The sequence below is a fragment of the Dunckerocampus dactyliophorus genome, chromosome 1 (assembly GCF_027744805.1).
Source record: "Dunckerocampus dactyliophorus isolate RoL2022-P2 chromosome 1, RoL_Ddac_1.1, whole genome shotgun sequence".
NCBI classification, from domain to species: Eukaryota; Metazoa; Chordata; class Actinopteri; order Syngnathiformes; family Syngnathidae; genus Dunckerocampus; species Dunckerocampus dactyliophorus.
The window spans coordinates 27,941,135-27,963,698 of NC_072819.1; the positions used below are offsets into that span (position 1 = coordinate 27,941,135).

Consider the following 22,564-nt stretch of genomic DNA (forward strand, 5'->3'; position numbering starts at 1 on the left):
GTTACTTTGATCCAAAACTTAGAATATGAATAATTTTGACCTTAACTGTAGATGCAAGCCAGGATTTTGTTCTACGTTTGTTAGCATTGGGAGACAGGAGACTGTCAAATTCAATCTGAATGTAAATGACAAAATTCATTGCATCAGTGTGGTACATTAAGATACTCATTAGTGCTGATCCACAGGATTGGCATAGGCCTGTGTCACTTATTAAAGTGACAAAAACTTCTCTTGTCATTTCCTTATTAATTGTTTTTCATAAGGCGTGTGATGTGGGCTGACTTGTAAAGCGGATGTTATGGTGTCGAAGCGGCAAGAATAGAGGTTTCAACAAGATATTGACGTCTAGTTCCCCTGACATCTGCGACCGAGGGAGTTGGGTGATGACGACACTGATAATGTGCCTGTCGCGCTTTGTTTACCTAACTGTCAGCTGGACACGACACACGGGTTCAATTACCCAAAGAGCACTGGGCTGAGGGAGAACCAATTCAACAGACACAAAACATCTGAGGACTGTGATGCCACAACATGACCAGGTGAGCCTTAGGTTATCATACTATTTTTAAACATTCTTGAAACTGCTGGACTCACACATTATTGTGATAGTGGTGGCTGTGTATTTGTCCTATTTTCCCTCTTCCATGTCTTGCTGAGTGTGGAAATGACAGGCTTATATGGCAACTTCACCTCCCCCAACTTCCCCCAGCCATACCCTGATAACACGCACATGGTGTGGAACATCAGCGTCCCACAAGGCCACAGGGTCAAACTCTACTTCACCCACTTCAGCGTCGAACCCTCCAACCTGTGCGAGTATGACTACATTCAGGTACAGCCTGCTCACACTATTTGCAGTAAATTATTTAAATTGGGTCTTTAAAGCGCCCTGACCTTGTCCAAATAGGTTTTGGCGGAGGGAAACGATACCGTGCGTTTCTGTGGAGAAGAAGCAAAGAACCATGAAAGCACCCCGAGGAACACTGTCATCCTGTCAGCCGGCAACCGCATGTCAGTGGTCTTTAGGAGTGACTACTCTAACGAGGAGCGATTCACCGGCTTCCAAGCGTTTTACACCTCAGAAGGTGATGTAGAAAGTGACACTTTTTTTTGCCTGGAAGCGCAGACTTGTGTATTTTGATGCTTTTAATTATACTGGTCCAATCATATAGAGTTTCTGTAAAAAGTATGCTGTGTAGTTGGATTTTATAATCACAGGCACAGTTTAGGGATGTGCATCAGGTGAAGTCCATTTTATTTACAGTATATAGCACCAATTCACAACGGAAGTTATCCCAGACACTGAAAATATTACCACCTTAATAGAAGCCTGTTAAGCTTCTCATTGCATGCAAATGTTAACAATTCGCACAAAAGCACCTGAGCTTATTAGTTTAGTCTAACGGCGCAAATGACCTACATGGTGACCTGCCTTGTTATACAGTTAAGTTTTGGGATTCTTTTCTCCAATTTAAAATCCCCTTTTTAATTGGACACGACAAACAAATGCTGCTATACAACTTGGGAGCTTCTTGCAACGCGCACGACTTCTACTCTACTAATCAATCAAATGCAACCTAATAAATGTCCATTTCATCACAGCCTGGTCCCATTTAGGCTAAGGCAGCCATGCAGTTTACTCTGACTTCTCTGTCTTCTACAGACGTCAACGAGTGTCGGTCCAGTGTGCACAAGGACAGAGTGTGCGACCATTTTTGCCACAACTACATCGGCGGGTATTATTGCACATGCAGACCAGGATACCTGCTCCATCAGAACAAACGTTCTTGTACAGGTGAGCAAGAGGAGGTCAGATACAATGCAATGTTTACAAATTAAATCAATGTAATTAATTAGAAATGACATTTCTTTATGAAAAACTGATTAAATTGAAGGCTAAAGCCCAATTCTTAACTTCTACACTCCAACAAGTCTTCAAAAAGAAGAACCATGCGGGTTACATTGATGATTACAGTCCTGGAGTCAGTCACAGCTGGCCTGTGCTGAGATATTTCACAGTCAAATAGCTTTGTGACGCATAAAGCAGTTGATCTCTGCCGGCTGTCTAAACGCAAGGTTAATTAGTGTTGATATCTCAGGGGAGAAGCAACTTCAAATTGATATTAAAAATTTATACCGATGCGCAGCACTAATAGTGTGCTGGCGTGGTAATAAATCACAATTACAGCTCTGACGTGGCTTGACTTATCACTCTTTGCTGGAGGAGGAAGAGGGTGACAAAATAAATAATGACATGAATTTGCAAAAAAAATGATTATCTGCCCACAGGTTTTAATAATTATATGAATTATAGCCTCTGTGCAACACTCATTAGTATAGTCTGGGACAACATCTGCACATTTATTGCGTCACTAATTCAACCTTAATGAATGCCATTTATTATGACCCCATACTTAGTCTATTGATATATGTATTATTCTAAGAGACATATTTATTTAGTAAAGCTACCTGGAGTCAGGAAGCAGCCACAACATGAGATGTTTCTAAATCAGAGTTTTTCTTTAAATGAAATTCAAGACACAGCAATGTACATTTCGGATGTAGTTGTATGATTTGTGGTGCTGTATAATATTTAAAAAACTTTGTGACTGTGTACAACTACACATACTTCTGGACCTACATTACGGAATAGCTTGGATTCTTTTTCCAGGTCATGTCACACAAGCCTGGCCACTTGTTGCTAGGCAGAATTCATTGTGGTCAGTTGTAACTACCCAATAGGCCAATGACAAAAATTACACAGAACACATCACTATAAGAATTATGAAATAAGTTTATTTATCATATGAAATTTGCTACTGCGATTGGCTGGCGACCAGTTCAGGATATACCCTGCCTCTTGCCCAAAGTCACCTGGGATAGGCTCCAGCATACCCCCGCGACCCTAATGAGGATATGTGGCATAGTAAATGGATGGATGGATGGATGAATTTTGCAACTGAATTACTACTCTGTATTACAAATAAAATGCCCTACTTGCCGTTAATGCAGTTGCCACTTTTTAGACAATAAAGATGATATAAAATATTGTCTATTGGTGTATTTGCATAAAATTAAATAATAAAAATAAAAAAGATAAAGAAAATGTTGGCATTTTAGAAAATAAATAAATATTGACACTGAAACAAGCACTGGCAGTGCAAAAGGTTCCATTGAAAAATAAACAAAAATACAAATTGTATTTTTTATATTATGACGAGCTTGTCAATGTCAGTGTTCAGAATCCCCCCGTCCTTTTCTCAGCGACATTGTTTGTCAGTTGGAACTTTTGGGTTTTCACTTTGATTTTTGTTGTTTTCACTGCCAACTTAATGGCAGTGTTTTGGTGTAGAGTGGGAGGGCTTCAGGGAAGGGGCTATGAGCGCATGTATGCTCCCACTCGAGACAAAACACTGCCATTAAGTTGAAAGTGGAAAAACAAAAAATTGGAAGTGAAAACCAGGGAGTTGACATTGAAAAGCAAAGACATTGAATTTTTTTTTTTAAATCGTCACTGAAAATTAAGGACATGAAGGGGAAATCAGAAGACATTAAAAAACATTGGAATATAAACACTTCCAAATACAAACACATCCGAATCCAATTATTTTACTGTATGTCCGTTTTTTAGTTTTCAATGGAACCTTTTGCGCTGCCAATACTAAAAGTACCAAAACCTAATGGCAGTGTCCTGGCTCTGTATCTCTACAGTACCATGCCACAGCCAGGTGTTGAGAAACATGTCAGGGATTCTGACAAGTCCACTTTACCCGAGCCCATACCCACCTATGAGTCACTGCAACCACACCATCCATCTTCCAAAGGGCTACGAGATAACTCTGGACTTCAAGGAGCCCTTTGACATAGAGGGACACCCAGATGTCCCATGTCCATACGATATGTTAAAGGTGAGTCATGTGACTAGAGAGCAACAACTCAACAATGTATTCGTCCTCATGCTCGCGTAGATAGTGTGTCACTGTCTAAACGACACTAAAGTGATGTGCTTTTGGACCGTGTGGTTTTCTGCATATTTAACACGAATTGTGCCAATAATGAATCACCCTCCCTGGTTTTTATTTACAAGATTTCGACAGCTGGACAAGAGTACGGACCGTTCTGCGGATCGACATCACCAGGGCGCATCGAAACAAGAAGTAACCAAGTGAAGATAACATTTAGATCTGACTTGAGTGGGAAAAACAAAGGATGGAAGATCATGTACAACAGTACGAATGCTGCATACTTCCCTATTACATAGTCATATTACCAGTCTTACCATCATTTTTATTTTACCATATTATATTCAATATAGGGTCAGATATTTCTGACAATGTAAAAATAAAACTCAAGATGAATCATTCCATAGCTTATTCCACAGTGTATCTGGAGAAGAATGCAAAGATACCTGTCATTTTGTGACTCTAAATTACAATCTGATGATCAGAGAGACATTTTGCTTTGAGATTTAATACAAACTGATATGAACCCAAATGGTTATAGTACTTTCTTCTAAAGACGTGAATGTATTTCAAGCCCAGATGAAATCAATCCCACAAATCAATCAATCAGAACAAAAGCAAGTCTATGGAGCTGTGAATGCTACTCCTTTAACCTTCATACATTATGCAGACTCATTTCTGCGCCACCTCAAAACAGTGGTTATAGGGTGCTCCAGTACCAAGACATTGCATCTAATTCGACACTTTTGCACTTCCTCACTAGCATTTCATCCGTCTCTGCCCAACAAGTGGGTCAAAGGTATACACTTAAGCATCCTGGTATGAAAGAAATGCTTGTGTTGATTTAGTCATTTCTTTTTTCTGCTTCATTCCAATTTCCCCCATCATTAACTATCTATCTATCTATCTATCTATCTATCTATCTATCTATCTATCTATCTATCTATCTATCTATCTATCTATCTATCTATCTATCTATCTATCTATCTATCGATACAACATTATTATCAGTTTTCATTATGGGGAAAAACACTATACTGACATCAACATTTTTGTGGCAGTATCGAGACAATTATATCGGTGGGCCGAGATTATCAGACATCCCTAATACCGATATATATATATATATATAACAAAACGATAAAATAGACTTAATTTAGAGTTTTCAAGAGAATAAACTAATTACAGGCAATATGCAGCAAATATTCAGTCAAAATTTACCTGCTTTCGGGAACACAATCATCAACAGATTGAAGTAATCAAAATTCTCTACAGGCTAAATAGTGCAAAAAGTAAAAGGCCACTTATCTCAAAACATTGCCTGGATAACGTGACATAAAGTCAACAAAAAAGCATGTCAAATACAGGCTTCATTTAGTAAATTATTAAACGAGTTCTAAAACTGAAAATACCTGTAACCTTGGTTTATTGTCCTGTGCATACTTTGTGTCAAGCTCTGCTTGTCGCTCTGCTGCCGCCTATCTGCTCTTTGTCCGTAATGCACTCCGGCCGGTGAAGGCGGAGACTCTCGAGCACACCTGCAGGCAATTTCACCTGGGACCCTTCTTAAGCAAGGCAGCAGCGATACCTTGGTGCCAGATTGTACTTCCTGTTACCTTGTTACCTGCTGCTGCTTAGTCCGGCTCCTGTACCTTTTCCCTACTTTCTGGCTCTGTTCATTCTTGCCGTGAGGTATATCCAGTCCTGCATTCTGCTTCTTGCTAGTATTAGTTTCCTGCCTAGGTTTGCCTGCAGTGCTTTTTGTTACTATAGTACTAGTTATTCTCCTGTCAGCGCTTTCCGTTTGTTCTACCCGTTGTGGATTTTCCTGTTTTGTGTTGTACTTTTTCCCTTGTGGACACCATTTGTTGCATTAAATATTTTGTTCATCATTTTTGTCTTTTTCCTCTGCGCTGGGTTTCAGACTTTCACTTTGGTGTGCGCCAAACCTGACACTTTGTTGTGCACTGTCGACACAATAAATAATAGGTTTGTTGTATGTAAAGTTAAATTTGACAGTTTTCTTTTAAAATAACATTAATGATGCTGCACTGTCGTGTTGAGCCTGCTGAGTGTTTTCTTCTGCTAGGATTTCACCACAGGGTTTCCGCTACATGTAATTGATCGTGGCGGTGCACCACTACAAAATAAAAGCCGCCACACCTTAAAAATGTGTGTGTGTTTTTTTTTTAACTATTTTAAGTATTATATTGTATGAATGGATATGTAGCTTATTATTTATGCAAATATTGACCACAATTAGTTTGAAATCAATTTAAAATATCATAAAAATGTTAGTGAGGAAAAGTGCAGCCCACCACCACAGCTACAAAAAATCCTAGGGGAAACCTTGCATCAAATGTTGAAAACAGGGATCCAAATTGTGGAACTTTCTCTGCTGGCTGGTCTGTGTTGTTAGCACCGGGTTGTTTTGAATCAATCTGATTGACCTCTGTCATCACATCAAGAACTAATTTGTGTATTGTGGTCTTGAGTTTTGAGGATAAAATCTGTGTTTGTACCTTGAAAGGGGACAATCACATTAATTAATTTGACATTGCAGGTTGCTTTTTCTCTCACATTGGGTGTATGACGGTTGCAAAACTGTAGAGGGGCTCTATTTCAACGTCCGCAAATCTTTTGGTGACAGCTTCCAGCAATGTTGCCTTTGTCACATCAGTGGCAGATGCAGTTGATGAGCATATTCCCTTGGTCAGTTCTGCAAAAGGTTCCAAGAGCATTGTTATTTTTTTAATCACTTCCCACTGGGAAGGTGTAAAGGCAGCAGGTAGACCAAAATCAGCTGTATAGACGCCCAAAGCCTGTTTTTGCTCAAGGAGACTGTGGAGCATCTAATTGGTACTATTCCACCGAGTGCTGACATCTTGTTGCAGTTTTTTGGTGAACTGGCTGAGTTGTTTCTGTACACTCTGAAGTCTTGCATATGCTAAGGGAGAATGCCTGTAGTACCCCACAATGCGTCTACCTGTGGCAATAATGTCACTTACTCTGCGCTGTGACAGCACTGCATCGTGGATGACCAGCTGCAGGGTGTGTGCCATACACCCCAAACTTGGCAACCCAGCATCTGTCATAGCTGTCACCATGTTTTGGGGATTCAGTATCACAAGTACCTTGTCTTTTGGAATATGCCAAGTAAGGAAGATTTTCATAAATGCATCTGCTAAAGCTACAGCAGTGTGGGAGCCACAAAACTCCTGAGAATAGCTTTGTGAAGTTGAAAATCTGAATCAACCCAGTGAGCTGTACGGGGCACATAGCAGGGCTCCAAGTAAGAGAGCAGCCGGTAGAATCTGGTGTCTTCCACTACTGTAAAAGACTAGTCATCTCGTCCGATAAATTCAATTACTTTTCAGGTTATTTGTTTATTATTATTATTTGCCTTCTAACTGTCACGCTCATAAGGGCGAGAGTTGCAGAACGTTGGCTGTGTTAGCTGCCGTTTGCCTCTTGCTGCTCTGGCTGCCATCTTTTCATTCCCTGCTGTGACTCGTGAAAACTCACCATATTCCGCCAAGTGTTTGCTCTTGAAATGCAGTATTAAATTTGTTGCGTTGAATCCTTTTAATGTGCTCGCCATGCGAGATATTTTTTCGTGGCATGCGTTGCAAAAAGCAAACTTTACGTCACTCACAAATCGCATAAAAGTTCCACATGGTAGACATGTTTGTTTGGGGTTTTGCTGCTGTACGTCTGCACAGTGTGAAGGAAAGGGTGATCGGTGGCCAATCAACTGGAGCACGAAGTGTAACGATTCATTCACTACATCGATGCATCGATTTATATTCCTACGTTACAACTGCATAGATCTGGGTTCTCAATGAAAGGAGAGGGACTGCTTCCCACCACCCAGCAAGATCCGCCCCACACAGTCAGACTGAGCCCCCACTGCCAGAAAGCCACCGGGCCCACAGAGACAGGCAGCACAAAGACCAGCCCCCTAAAAGCCAGCCCAAAGAGCTCTCCCCGCCGGGAAGACCAGCAAGGGGCTGCAGAGAGGCAATCCCAACCAGAAACAGGGCGCCGGCAGGCCGGAGGACAGCCAACCCCCAAGATTGCACCCCACAAGGGCAGGCGGGCATCGGGGGCCACACACCAGCAGGCCCAGAGACGCCCCGCAACTGGAAAGGAGCCCGCCGATGGCCAGCTTCCGGACACCACAAGCCACCGGAAGCCAGAACCAGAACCGATGGCGCACCACCCGCGCACCGGAGCACCACCCCCGACAAGTCCGCAGACAGACCCGGGGGAGGCAAAGACGTAGACAGCGGCCCAGCAAAGCTCAAAGATCAGCGGTGACAAACGCCCAAGCAGAGCACTACCCCCCTGGCAGACCCGGCCCCAGGGCGCACACTCCCCACCCCCCGCTTGTCACCCAGGCCCACGGTCCCCACGAGCAGGACCAAGCCCAACCCCACCAGACAGCCCAGTCCCCCAGCAGCCACCATGGCGCAGCAACCCCAAGCCACCACTTAGGCATGAAGGCCACCAGTAGCATGGGCACCACCCCCCGGAGACTGCCGAATCCCCCCCAAGCGCACAGAAGTGCCCACGGCCTAGGTCAGTGTAAGGGAAGCACCGCAACCCGCCCCCTCGGCGCAAGCCCCGGCATCAACTGGCCCCAACGGGCCACCCCAGGGTAGGGCAGGCGAACCAGACAAAAACACCCTACAAGCCAGGCCACCCCGGGCGAGCCACCGCGCCGTGACGGCCAGCGGACAAGTCCACAGCCACATCCCCAATGCCGGCGGACGGGCGCCGCGAAATAAGCAGGAGGTACCCCAATCCAGCCCGCTGCACCCGTGTATGGGAAAATGGGATTGTGCCTATTATGCAATTAAAAAATATAAATAAATAAAGGAGGACAGCTCTTAAGGGCTGGTCTCTGTGTCCCTGAGGGATGTATGTGTGTGCATGTATATCATAGGGATGTATGTGGATGACAGCTAACAATACAATTAAAATTGGGGGACAGCTGAAGTATGGTGAGCCCCTCTCTGCCCAAACCATAAGTGTCTAAGTGTGCCGTTAAAATTGAGGGGCGACAGAGTCAGAGGCATGCCAGCGGCAAAGGAGCCTCCGCAAGCCAACTCCACTCCCCCGCCACGCCCGACCGTAGACAACCCCACAAAGTCCTATGTGTAGGTGAACTGGTGCAGCGGAACAGGAAGAACGAGGGCCCCACATGCCCCCTAACACCGCCCAAACTGAGCGGGGGGGACTGAGCACACATGCCAACAGACCACTCACCACTACACAGCCTCGGGCAAGCTACGGGCCGCAGGCCCCCCCCAGGCCCTGCCTGGCCCACCAGGACGCCCAGTCTGGCCCTTCCAACCCCCCCAGAGAGGGTACCTTCAGCATCCCCAACACCAGAGCCCCACCGGAGGCAGCGTCCACAATGCTACCCCCAAACCGGCAAACACAATGGACCAGCCACACACCTCAAGGCAGACCCGACCACAACCAGAACAGCAGGAACCGCGTCCACGCGACACACACACACACAACCACGGCCGGCCAGGGAGTCACACTATAGTGACAACAAGAGAACTGTGTCCCATATAGAGCAGAGCACGGCCACACCCAAGAGGCACACAAGCCAGAAGCACCAAGGAGGGACAGAAAAGCAAGCACCACATGACAGGGCCCACAATAGGAGCGACCTCCCGCCGGACGCCTAAGCACACGTCCCCGCCAGCCCTGCCCCCCACCATGCCGCAGACCAGCCATCACCCCACCCCCCACTCATCCACCAACATGCCAAAGGAGACACCCCGGCAGGCAGGCAGACAGCCGCCAGCCAGGAAACGAGACTAGCCAGACACCAGCAAGTAGCAGGGACTGCCTGCCAGCCCCCCGCCACCGTCTGTGCCAGCGAGGTAGAGTGTGAGGGGATGGGGTCAGTATTTGTTAGCTGCAATACTAACTGAGCAGCAGGCTCCAGCTGAAAGGCCATTTCTACCGCCGTTGACAATGGCAGGTTGACAAAAACAGCTTCTTCCGCAGTTTGGGAAGTGCTGTGTGGTCCGCCAGTTGATCACGGATCATTTCCTCTTCCAGACAGCCAAACTTACGTAGTGGTGGACCAACTCGCAAGCGTGCTGTCAACGCTGGCAGAAGATGATTCAGCTGATGATGACGCTCTGTGGAGCAGACTGGGGTGGTGGTCCCCCTTTTCAAGAAGGGTGACCGGAGGGTGTGTTCCAACTATAGGGGGAGCACACTCCTCAGCCTCCCTGGGAAAGTCTATTCCAGGGTGCTGGAGAGAAGGGTACGGTCGTTAATCGAACCTCGGCTACAGGAGGTACAATATGGTTTTCGTCCTGGTCGCGGAAAACTGGACTAGCTCGACACCCTTTCAAGGGTACTGGAGGGTACTTGGGAGTTTGCCCAACTGGTCTACATGTGCTTTGTGGACCTGGAAAAGGCATTCGACCGTGTCCCTCGCGGTGTCCTGTGGGGGATGCTCCGGGAGTATGGGATTGGTGGCGCACTACTACATGCCATTCGGTCCTTGTACAACCGGAGCAGGAGCCTGGTTCGCATTGCCAGCAGTAAGTCAAGCCTGTTTCCGGTGAACGTTGGCCTCGACCAAGGCTGCCCTTTTCATGGACAGAATTTCTAGGCGCATCCAAGGTGTCGAGGGAGTCCAGTTCGGGGGCCTTAGAATCTCATCTCTGCTATTTGCAGACGATGTGGTCCTGATGGCTTCATCGGGCTGTGACCTTCAGCGTTTACTGGGATGGTTTGCATCTGAGTGTGAAGCTTCTGGTATGAGACTGAGCACCTCCAAATCTGAGGCAGATCAGCGCAGCGTCTGCAGTAATGTGGTCGCTGTACCGGATCGTCGTGGTCAAGAGAGAGCTGAGCCGGAAGGCAAAGCTCTCAATTTACCGCTTGATCTATGTTCCCACCCTCACCTATGGTCATGAGATTTGGGTCATGACCGAAAGAACGAGATCGCGGATACAAGCGGCTGAAATGAGTTTTCTTCGTAGGGTAGCGGGACTCACCCAAAGAGATAGGGTGAGGAGCTCGGTCATCCGGGAGGAGCTCAGAGTAGAGCCGCTGCTCCTTCACATCGAGAGGAGCCAGCTGAGGTGGCTCGGGCATCTAGTCCGGATGCCTCCTGGACACTTCCCTGGTGAGGTGTTTCGGGCATGCCCAGCCGGGAGAAGGTCCCGGGGAAGACCTAGGACACGCTGGAGGGATTATGTCTCACAGCTGGCCTGGGAACGCCTTGGTGTCCTCCCGGTGGAGCTGGAAGAGGTGGTCGGGGACCGGGAAGTCTGGGCTTCCCTACTAAGACTGCTGCCCTCAGGACGGATAAGTGGAGGAAAATGGAATGGAATTATCCAAATAAATATCTTTGTTAAATAAAAGTCTGCCCTGCTTCACTTAAAACAGTTTAAATTCAGTGTCCAGGTTCCAGGGGTCTCCAACTTTCATCACTATTAGAGCTGTCAACATTTAAATTGTACTTTACCGAGCAGATCTCCACTCAAACAGTGTGGCCGTTGTCTTTATGGCATTTTGTGGTCATTTCTCATTATACAAAGGTATAAAGTCTGACTTTAACAGTTATAATAAAAAACTACTAAGTGTTGAATCAAATATTCTTTGACCCTTTGGTGAGCTACTCAAAATCAGCTGGCGAGCTAGGAGATCCTGTGATAGTATCGCCATCATAACAAAGGTACCTTTAGTTGTATCAGGCATTAAAATGAACAATAAACTGAAGAAACAAGGGTGGTCTAATAATTTTGCATGACTGTACATTTTAAATGTGCATGTTAAGTCTAACGTTTGTTATTATACTTTTTGGATTCAGAAAAGAAAAGTACATATGGACAATAGTTGCCATTAAACCTACTCCAAGTTTTTGGAGTAACTGTGATAAAATTTGTCCAATGAAATGAAATAGAAAATATGAAATAGAAAAAGGCATTCTAAGGTGGACACATAACCATCTAACCACATTATAAAAGTATGCTGTTGTACAAAATGCTACAGTTGTTACAGTTAACAAATAATAGTACTAATCCTGATTGTTTCGACACCAGCAGGCTGCTTCCACGACAGCCCAGTTGGATCTAATTCCACAGGAATTACGCCCACTGTGAGACCCATTAAGTAGCTGTCTAGCGGCAGCCTCCTGCCATCTTCTTTCTGGTCTGCATCACATGCATCAATGTAGTGAAGCAATACAGACGAAAGTGTTTATTGTTCTAGTGTATTTGTGCATCATATGCAGTGTTGTTTGTGACATATATTTATTTTTAAAATACATGTATTAGGCAGTTTTCCTCGTTTGCAGTTCTAACAAAATCATGAATGCGTGTGTTTCAGGGTGCAGCAGAGAGATGGGGTAGAATCGTGTTTGTTATAAGACAAATTGACTGCTGCCTTTGTCACATTACCTAAATACAGTACTTTTAAAAGACAGCTGATTGTGACCTCTGAGTACACATAAGGCTCACCCTTGTGGAAAATCGAATCCACCGTCATGTGTGTTCACCGTAGAGAGCCTACATGTCTCACATGGACCAACACACGCGCACTACATCACACGTCTGCTATACCAGTAGGTAACTTTAATAATCGTGTATGGCGTCATGCTGACTCTTGTTAAAGTGGCCTACCTCGACATAACTCATGAAGACAAATCTGCATCCTAATGTCAGCTGGGCGTGTTCAATGAAGCTTGCTTGCATGAAATGATGAACATCTTATCATGTTTCTTGACTCTTTATAAATTAGTCTGTGCACTCGGTTGTAACATTTTGCCAGGCAAAGGTCAGGCTTTACACATATATTGATGTTAGCATTTGCATATCGTTTAAGCTCACAAATGTTACACATCCTGATCAGTTTCAAAAATTTCACAGAGAAGGGTTTAAAACAAAACACCTGCCATGTACAGCAACATAGGAGGCACTGCACCCAAACAAAATCACTGAAGTGATATGCTACAATAATCATTCACAAAATCTCGAAAACAAGGTTATGAATGGGAAAATAAAAAATTACTGATTGTTCGTTTTATACCAATTTTAGATGGCAGATAATGCTAAAGACTAAAGATATTTATTCAAATTATTATTATTGTATGGGAGCCCAGAATTCGGTGCTGTCTACCAGTCAGTTGTAGCCAGCATCATCATCTTTGCCGTTATGTGCTGGGGAGCTGGAATGAAGGTGAAGGAAAAAAACATAACGTGAAAAGTATCAAAAACGCAGTTGTGGGCATCAGGCTGGTTACATTGGAGGTGATCAAAAACAGAATGCTGGGTAAGATCAGAGCAATCGTGAATGATGTCACTCACCCCTTCTACAACACCATGGCCAGTCTAAAGAGCAGATTTCTGTAGACCAGAAGTCTTCACTAAAGGACCCTTCCAGCAAGTCCAAAACAATCAGACTGTTTCACATCTAGTCTACAGAATTATGCACTAAGTGTATTTCTATTGGTTTGTTATCCTTTTTCTATACCTCTTCTGCTCATTAGGGTCACAAGTGAGCTGGAGAGAGGTGGGGTACACCCTGGACTGGTTGCCAGCCCATCACAGGGCAATTCCAACTCTAACAAAGAAATTAATGCTAGCTTGATATTTATGGAGAAATATGAGCAAGAAATTAAGCAATCTTAAGGTAACTTGGACTGGCTAACTTTGCTAGTCTGAGGAACCTCACTCCATCTACAAAGAGGTTGTGTATTGAGTTTGGTGGATCTGTTGATTAAAACCAAAACCAATACCTCAATCACTCCTGCTGATACAGACACATTCAGTGAAACTATCTGTTTCCTTATTACAAATGAATTTAAATATATTTCAATAGTTTCATCATCTATATACACATACACACACATACAGTATATATGTATACATATACATACATATATACATACATATATACATAATTATCCTTTCCCAGTCAGAAGCAAAAAAGGCATTTCAATTTTGCTCCAAAATTATATTGTTTATTTGTTCTATTATACATTTAACAATTCTCCCTTAAAGGCAAAATGATTGCAATATTAATAGTGGTATTGAGGTGCAATACAAACTGAAACAGTACCAATGTAGTCTAACTTTATTATTACTATGAATATAGTTTGTCACAGTCACTGGTAGAAAGCTCACAAGGTGCAGTGGTCAATTATTTACTTGACTAAACTCTGAAGAAACATAAGCTCTAAAAGGCAGATGAAGACATTTTGTATGTGATGTTCTTTTCACTGACGGCTTGATCATCAAAATAAGGAATGTATATCAGATAGTTTGATAAAAACTTGTGCAAAGCCCTCCATTTCTGTTGGAGTCAAAAGCATTTCAGTGGTTGTAGAAAACGCTACAAACATCAACCTTGTTGACATTTATGAAATCCAGCATTAAAGATTGGGTGAATCCATTCTAGTGGCCCTGAGGCAGTCAGCAGGAGTTCTTATCAGTCCGTGCTCAGGCAGGGAAACAACCCAGCCTAGTTGCTGCTTCCTTTGCCCTCTTCCTCCAACTTCTTCTCGCTAGACGGCTCCCTGCTGCCCCTCATGGACTGCACGGCCTGAACCTGCTGAAGACGGCGGCTTAGCTCGGCTTCACAGGCTTGTAACAGCGACAACGTCCTCACTCTCTCCCAGCCCAGCACCTGCTGCATAACCTCCACTCCTTTGGAAACCACCATCTTAACACAGAAACAGCCTCATTTTAAAAACTGGAAAAGGTTTAAAATTGAAAAAACACAGTAGTCACTCGTTTATTGTCGTTATTTGGCTCCAGATCGAAACGTAAAAGGTGAATTTCCATAAAGTAGGACTCCTCCTTTGTGAATGTAATATTTTAATGGTATAGAAACTCCTTTTACGATCTTTTAAATTTGTTTTTTGTGTAACATTATTAGAGCCATCTAGACATGACATAACATCCATACGGTCACCTTTACATTCATATTACCCAATATAGTAGATATGAGACAGTTTACCTGTAGGGGAGCAGAATCAATGGACAGGAAGCAACATTTGGGGTTCAGAGTTGAATTTTAGCTTGCTGTGGGCTATGGCCGCAACAATAACATACATGTTATTATTATGATGATGATTATTATTATTGTGCCTGTTGTGAGATAATTTAATAAATAGATAAAAAGCTGGTTGCTCAAGTCTGGCGCTTCGGTGGTGGCGTCAAACAATTACTGACACCTAGTGATCAATGTAGAATACTACATTCACAAGTCGGTGGTCTTAATGGCTTATAGTGTATGTGTTTTAGTTCATGTAGCCATTTTTGTGTTTGAAAATGCTTAATTTTGGTAAAAAAAAATATATATATACAATTTGCTTAAATATGCATATTTTCTGACTAATAGGTCAAAGTCAATCACAAATCAGCGATGTTCAAACTGAAATGTTGAGAGGGACGACTGTATACTAAAGACCTCGAAGAGAGTTTAAACTGCTTTTGTGAATGACGTCATGCAAGACGCCAGCATATTGCACAAGACCTCAGCTTGCACCACTTATGATCTGAAACGAGTAGGGATGCTCCGATTGATCGACCACCAATCAATATCGGCCGATTCCCATAGAAAAGCACGTTTTCGGCATACGCCGATAAATGCCTTTCAACACCAATCACAACAGCCGATCACCTCTGGCTAGTACTATTGCATTCTGCAGCCATTTGCGATGCCCGTGTGCTGTGTAGTGTCCTTGCTCTAAGGTCTTGGGCAAGCGTTCCCGCCCATGTTCTTCGCACTGCGCAGGCGTGCCAAGATAAAAGCTTAAAAAGCTTTAATACAGTATTTTAAGAACAAACACGTGACCGAGTATGGTGAGTTTTTGAGGCTCACGGGGCAGCATCTGTTACGCAGCCAACACTCGCACGTATGTGTGTGGCAGTCAGAAGGCTAAGCAAATAACCCCAACAATAATTGAATTAATAGGACGAGATGACCAGCCTTTCTCAGCATTGGAAGACACTAGGTTCGCTGACTGCTCTCTCACTTGAAGCCCTGCTGCGAGTTTCCTGGAAGTCCTGCTAGAGCTCCACCAGAAAATGTACTCTCAGATCCAAGGTCTCCTTAAAGAAGTTGTCTCATCATCTGTGAGTTTCACAAGTGATAAATTTTCTCTTGAAAAAGTAAGAAGAAATATTTTTTTGTCTAAATTAAGATGATTTTATGCTTCCCTTTTTCATATCATATCGCCAATAGCAGGCGTGCAGCCAGAAATTATGGGCTCCATGAAAAACAAATCAGGTTGCCCCCCCTCCACCCTCCCCTTTTTTTGTATAATTACCTATTCTTACCTATCCCCATGGCAGATTGTCAGATTGTCGTAACTTTCCCCCCTTATACGACACCCCTGGCCAATACCACTCATCATAAATAAATGGAAACATTTACAGTTAATCCATGTGATCGGTATCAATCGATTTCACTCATGGATGATCGTATCAGAATCGGCAGCATAAAACCCTGATCAGAGCATCCCTAGAAACAAGACATGAGCATATTGCCCAAGACTGTGGCATTCTTCATGAGACCTCAGTGAACATCAACGGCCTAACTCTGCATGTGTTTTCTTTGGATTTTTGTGTCTTTTTTGTGGTTTTTATACAATAAAATGGCCAGTATCAACAAAAGATATTAAGAATTTTATTGCCTTACTATTAACATTACCGCATTTCTTTTTACTGTTGTAACAGATTGACACTGGAATGGATTATTTTTTATTTCCATCATTTTCGATGACCCACATAGTTTAAAAGCACAAACAAGGTATAACCTCCTGGAATGGATTGTTTTACCTCAGAGATTCCACTACATTCACCTGGACTAAATTGTACATTTGTGGTGATTAACCTCGTGCAACCTCATCCAACAGCCACCAATCAAAAAACCCTCGTCCCACCATCTGTTGCCACCGTGCGAAACAGTTGATTCATGTTATTATAATGCTGATTGACTGGACGTTGTTTATGACCATGGACAGCATTTTAAACATACTAAACTAAAGTAAGCAACTTGATACTACACAACTCTGCAGTGTACAAAGGACGGAAGGTCTTATTTTTGCTTCAAATACTTAGAAAATGTCTTGTGCTTTGTTGAGTTACACACCCGCATTGCTGTGCTGTGTAAATGCACCTTGTTTACACAATTGCTTAGCAAAGTGCAAAGAAATGTGTGACGTGAAGACTGAGTGTGTGTGTTACTTGAAGATCTTCAGTGGACAGTCTGGTCTCTGGGCTTGTTTTTCCTTTAAGGACCATTAGCGTCCTGGACATGAATTCAGATGCTTGGTCCATCCCATCAGTCACATCCATGCTTCCAGCTCCTGGCACATGTAATGGAAGAAATAATGATTTCTACCTGAGGTTATTTTGTTGTGGGATGCCAAATGGCTGCGTGTGCTCTTATTCAGCTGTGACAATAGTTCCACCTGGTGGCTGAAGGCATAAGCGTGTCTTAAATATAAATAACTATGTTGCAATATTGCATTCCATTTATTGTATTTGCAGTCATGTAGAATTACTCTTAATTGATAATTCTCATCAGATGTCTGTTGGCCTGGTCACAGAAAACATACACACATTTTTATTCTTTGATGGCTGGGAAAGGCAAAGTGGCAAAGACATATAGCAAAATGTTTGCTACTTTCATTTTTTCTGACAAAAAAAGTGTCTAAAATTATTGATGAGAATGCTTTAGATTAAGCTTAGAGGTTGACCAGATCCTATACAATGCTGACAAATATTTTGTTATGGAATGAATATAGCAAATATTACATATACTTTTTCTTCTATATCTTATCTGGTATATATCTTGTTTTAAATGTGCCGTATAAATAAAATGTGAATTGAAAAACTTCTACTTTTGTTAATTACTCTGCATAATGAATCAAGATTATGTATCACTTGCATATTTATTCTCTTAATTGCCACAATACCTTCCTCGCTTGGCCGCCTTGTCTCTCTCTGTGATCCCTCTTCTTTGTCCACTGCTTTGAGGAATAGTTGGAGCAACTCCTTTGATTGCCTCTCCTCCTCGCGACGGTCCAAAACCCTCTGCAATGTTTCCTGAAGGTTCTCTGTCTTCTGTTTGCTGAAGCCAAGAGCAGAAGCTAGCTCAGGGCAGGGAACGTCCACTAAGCTCTGGAACAGCATGTGACAGTCATTTCACTGAAATGAGCTTACTGTGGAACCAAAGACTGCCCTGTAGTGAATTTGTCAGATATCTCAGAAATGTGTTTGCACAGTATCACAGATAAATGAGGACACCCTTGACATTTCAGTACTCATTTTTTTACAGTATATGTAATGTTTCACAGTGCCCTCTTGGTGGTTGGTGGTTTAGGGATGTTCCACTGGTCTTCTTATTTGGATTTGTGCTTCAAACCAACATTTACAGGATGGACAACAATACAGAGGATCCACCTTGACCTCCATCTTGTGAGTCACTTGTAACCAGGCCTGCTGTAACATTATCTAGTACCTAGGTTCCCAAAGTGGGGTACACGTACCCTCAGTGGTATGCCAATTGTCATTTGGGTTATGTGAATAAAAATGAAAAACAATTAGTGTCTAACACTCAAGTACTGTATGAGCGCACAGTCATAGCAGAAAGGAAGGAGACATGGCATTACGTTCTTCATTGCGCTGTGAGTTATTTGAATAAGTAAGTAAGTTTGATGATTATGTTGTGTATTAAGAGTTTAATCTTGAAGGTTTAACTTATATTGGTGTTCAACTTTCCCTCTCACTTTGGTATCAGATATACAGATTTGAATCATAGCGATTGCAAGTGGAAGGGAAGGATCCCAACATTCGGGTGAAATAAAAGATATGTAGGACAAATACTTAGATACCTTATTCATCTCTAAGAGAAATTCACATCTTATCTATTTATTTTGTTATACTGTTAAAACCTTCCACAGACCACTGACTTAAGTAGCTGTTCTTGTGTCTTGAATGTCTACAATGGACAGTTCTTTGTATATTAAACTTAGTTTAGCAGTAGTGGTATTGTTCCCAATACCATGTTGCACAGTGCCTCTTGGTGGTGGGAAAGGGAAGTTCTGCTGGTTTGAGGGTCAAAAGTTAATTGGCTGCTATTGTCACACGGTGAAGTTCAAAGGTGATATTGCCACATATTCAAAGGTCTAAGGTCGTGTTTGCTGGTTTGTGTGTGAAAGGGGCTCTACAAACATCTCGCTCCTGGGATAGGCTCCAGCATACCCCCGCCACACTAGTGAGGCTAAGCAGCATAGAAAATGAATGGATGAATGGGTAACAGACCCATGTTAGCAGTTCGTTTATTTTTCTGGGCAGCTAATTTCCTGCAATGGTTATTGTCTCATCGGTGTAATGTAATGGCGGCTTTACACACATATTACACAATACAGTAGGCATAAGAGTAAATAAGACATTTAAGACATAAATAAAACTCCTGCTCGTGTGTACGTAAACGTGTTTCCTAGCGGAACTTAGTGGCGGGTGGACAGAGGTTCAGAGTTGAGTTTTAGCTTGTTGTGGGTTATGGCCCCAACAGTAGCTGGTGTTATGATTGTGTGATTATTATAGTGCTTGTTGAGATCATTTAAACCTGCAATAAATGGCATCACATCTCATCATTGTCTCATTGACACCGACACCTTGTGGCCAATGTAGAATACTACGTTCGCTTCTTCTTTCATTGACAAGACGTCTTCAGTCTTGTACAGTATTTGCATTTTAGTTCATATGCTTCAAAATGGTTAATTTAGGCCACAAATAAGTACAATTTGCTTAAATATGCACTTATTTATTTTTACTAATAGGCTGTAGTCAACCACAAAACTGCAATCATTTATTAGCTTGTGAAAAACCGCAATAGAATGAGGGCGCAATGTTCGAACCACGATGTAGCGAGGGAAGATGTATAGGTAAATGCTAAAAAAAAATCACATTTTCATCTGAATGTAACAGGTGCTAACTTTTCTTTTGTCTTTGACCAAATATCATTTATAATTATTTTTATGAATATCTAACATATTTTTGTATTTTTCAGTTTCACAAGAAAGATAAGTCTTCTGGCATTGAAGACCATGACAGCCTTCAAATTTACTTCTATGTCTGAGTCATTCACTTTTCAGTGTTAAGTAATCGTGTTTAGCTACCTGTCACTTTATGCAGCCACGCATGCAGGGGACAGAGTAATATGTCCTGGGGTGGCATGGCTCAGGTGGTATAGTGGTCGTCTCTCCAATCTGAAGGTTGCGGGTTCGATCCTCCGTCCTCCCGTGATTATGTCGAGGTATCCTTGGGCAAGATACTGAACCCCCAGCTGCTGATGTTGCATCATCCGTAAGTAAATATGCTAACAGTGTCAAAGCACTTTGACCACCTTGGAGGTGGAAAAGCACTATACATTTAGCATATACTTCAGTCAGTGTACAGCTAGCATTGCAGTTTAGATGTACTGTCCATTAAAAATGAGACTCAAGACACAGCTATTATTGACTGAATAGCTGGCAAAACAAGCAGGTGACCAAGATAATTGTTTTGTCAGTCAAGCATGGTGGTAGCATCGTGCTCTTAGGATGCATTAATGCTGCTGGCACTGGGGAGCTGCGCTTCACTGAGGGAAACAGAATGTACTGTGACAATCTGAAGCCCAATTCCTTTGGGAAACTGGGGCGCATGGGTGTTTTCCACCGTGATGACAACCCCAAACATACCTCCAAGATGACAAGTGTCTTGCTGAGAAATATGACGGTGAAGGGGATGGAATGTCCAAGTATGTCTCCAGACCTGAAACCATTTGAGCATCTGTGCAGCGGCATCAAGTAGATGGTGGAGGAGTGCGAGGTGTCTAACATTCACCAGCTCCACCAGTGATGTTATCATTTAGGAGTGGACGAGGATTCCAGTAACAGCCTGTGTAGCTGTGGTGAATTCCATACCCAAGGCAGTGCTACATACCAATGGTGTTCACACTAAATACATCACACACAATTTGGACATGTTCACTGTGAGACGTACTCACTTGGTTTGATAACTATTTAGACAATAATGGCTGTGTGCTTTTCAGAGGACAGTACATCATATACCATATTTCATTTGTATAATATTGCCATTGGAGATGTAATAATGCTTGCTGAGATGTAAAGGGTGTAGTCACTTTTGTGAGACACTGTACTGTTTGTTTGACAGACAGACATCATACAGTCTAGCGTGCTTGTTCAGTGACACACTACCTGTAAGTCCTCTTCAGACATGAGGATGACACTAGCCAGGTCCTGCTTGAGTTGTAAGGCCAGGTCCCACCACGGTGCAGCAAGAAGGGCTGCATCTACGGTGTCACTTTCAAGCATCATTGAATCCCTCGCCATCCACGCTGTGCCACCATCCACTACAATGAAGGTGAATGAGCACCAAACACTTTTACAGGATGCTATTCACATTCCAAACATAATGAACTTGCTCACGCCTGCGAAGGGGCGACCACATCTCCTTTTCATGCAGCAGCATGAACTTTGTGTTGGTGGGTAAACACAAGAAGTAGGCCTCATCCGCCACTATTGTCCCATCGTCTTCTAAGACCACTGTGACCAAGTCACTTGGTGTGAATCCAAGACACTCACTTCCTGTTTGAATGACAAAATATGTTAAAATAATAAAAATATGAATATTAAGATCACGCAAGAACAAACGTCAGCTCAGATCAATACTGTAAAAATGCTTGTGGTGTTGTTCACTTTTAATGCTAGCTATATTTTCATAACATTTAGCTGACCCCTACTGCAGGTGGTGATTTGGGCAACGCCTGGTGACTAGCATTTAAGGAATGAGCAGAGAGAATGGCGTTCATCTTGACTGATTACATGCTGCAAGTTTGAACATGTTAGACATGTTGCTAGACGAAGCGTTAGCTCATGATCATGTCGGATAATATTGAATTGCAACTACTGCAGGGGCGCTTAACAAGACGTCAACACCTGATTAACTAAGTTTGTGTACCTTTTACTGTCACGAAGTATGACTAAATGACAAAATCACAGAGTAGCGCCTATTTCCACAGTTTAAACATGTTTTAATTATATTACATTTCTTTTTCGAGTTTATGCGCTGTAATACACTGTCAGTGTTATCAATCTTAGCATCTGCAAAGTAATGTTTCGAATTTCAATCATCTCACCCTTTGTCTTCAGTTCCTCAAGAGAAGGGACGACCAAACCGTATGATTTCTGTCGCGTAAAGTTGCACACCTTACACGGCTTCCGATCAGCCATTATACAATAACGACAAATATGTAATTATTGTTTTTAAGACACTGCAGGGAGAGTAGGCAAGGTGACTACTGGCTGCTCTGACTAGTCTTTCGCTTTTTAGCAGTTTGAGAACAGTAGTGGCGAAAGGGACGATGGGTAATGGAGTACCTGTACTAGTTTTTGTTAAGAGGACTACAGAATGATGAAGCATACTTTCCAAAACTACAATGACGTTCTCTAAATAACAGTGTGTTGAAGAATATGTATTCTGTCTGAAATATACGTCATTAAATATAATTTTGACAGCGGTACTGTAAAAGCGCCTACA

At 42.9% G+C, this 22,564-nt stretch overlaps 2 protein-coding genes across 4 annotated transcripts; one reads left to right on the forward strand and one right to left on the reverse strand.

Annotated features, from left to right (window-relative positions):
• Nucleotides 1–421: 421 nt before the first annotated feature.
• Nucleotides 422–5,090, forward strand: masp2 (MBL associated serine protease 2). Of its 2 annotated transcripts, none has more exons than XM_054782736.1 (6): nucleotides 422–539; nucleotides 610–832; nucleotides 908–1,085; nucleotides 1,664–1,795; nucleotides 3,712–3,908; nucleotides 4,088–5,090. In XM_054782736.1, exons 1-6 carry the CDS (start codon nucleotides 532–534, stop codon nucleotides 4,259–4,261), a joined length of 912 nt encoding a protein of 303 aa, XP_054638711.1. In that variant the 5' UTR covers nucleotides 422–531; the 3' UTR covers nucleotides 4,262–5,090. The 2 variants fall into 2 exon arrangements, with proteins under 2 accessions (XP_054638711.1, XP_054638721.1); XM_054782746.1 differs by having other exon boundaries at nucleotides 455–539; nucleotides 710–832.
• An 8,841-nt stretch (nucleotides 5,091–13,931) lies between these two features.
• Nucleotides 13,932–22,370, reverse strand: dffa (DNA fragmentation factor, alpha polypeptide). Of its 2 annotated transcripts, none has more exons than XM_054798190.1 (6): nucleotides 22,164–22,370; nucleotides 21,454–21,612; nucleotides 21,223–21,377; nucleotides 17,935–18,082; nucleotides 17,201–17,322; nucleotides 13,932–14,669 (listed from the first exon to the last, which is right to left on the reverse strand). In XM_054798190.1, the coding sequence occupies exons 1-6, from the start codon at nucleotides 22,255–22,257 to the stop codon at nucleotides 14,469–14,471; spliced, it is 879 nt and encodes a 292-aa protein (XP_054654165.1). In that variant the 5' UTR covers nucleotides 22,258–22,370; the 3' UTR covers nucleotides 13,932–14,468. The 2 variants fall into 2 exon arrangements, with proteins under 2 accessions (XP_054654165.1, XP_054654154.1); XM_054798179.1 differs by having other exon boundaries at nucleotides 13,933–14,669; nucleotides 17,935–18,139.
• Nucleotides 22,371–22,564: the final 194 nt, after the last annotated feature.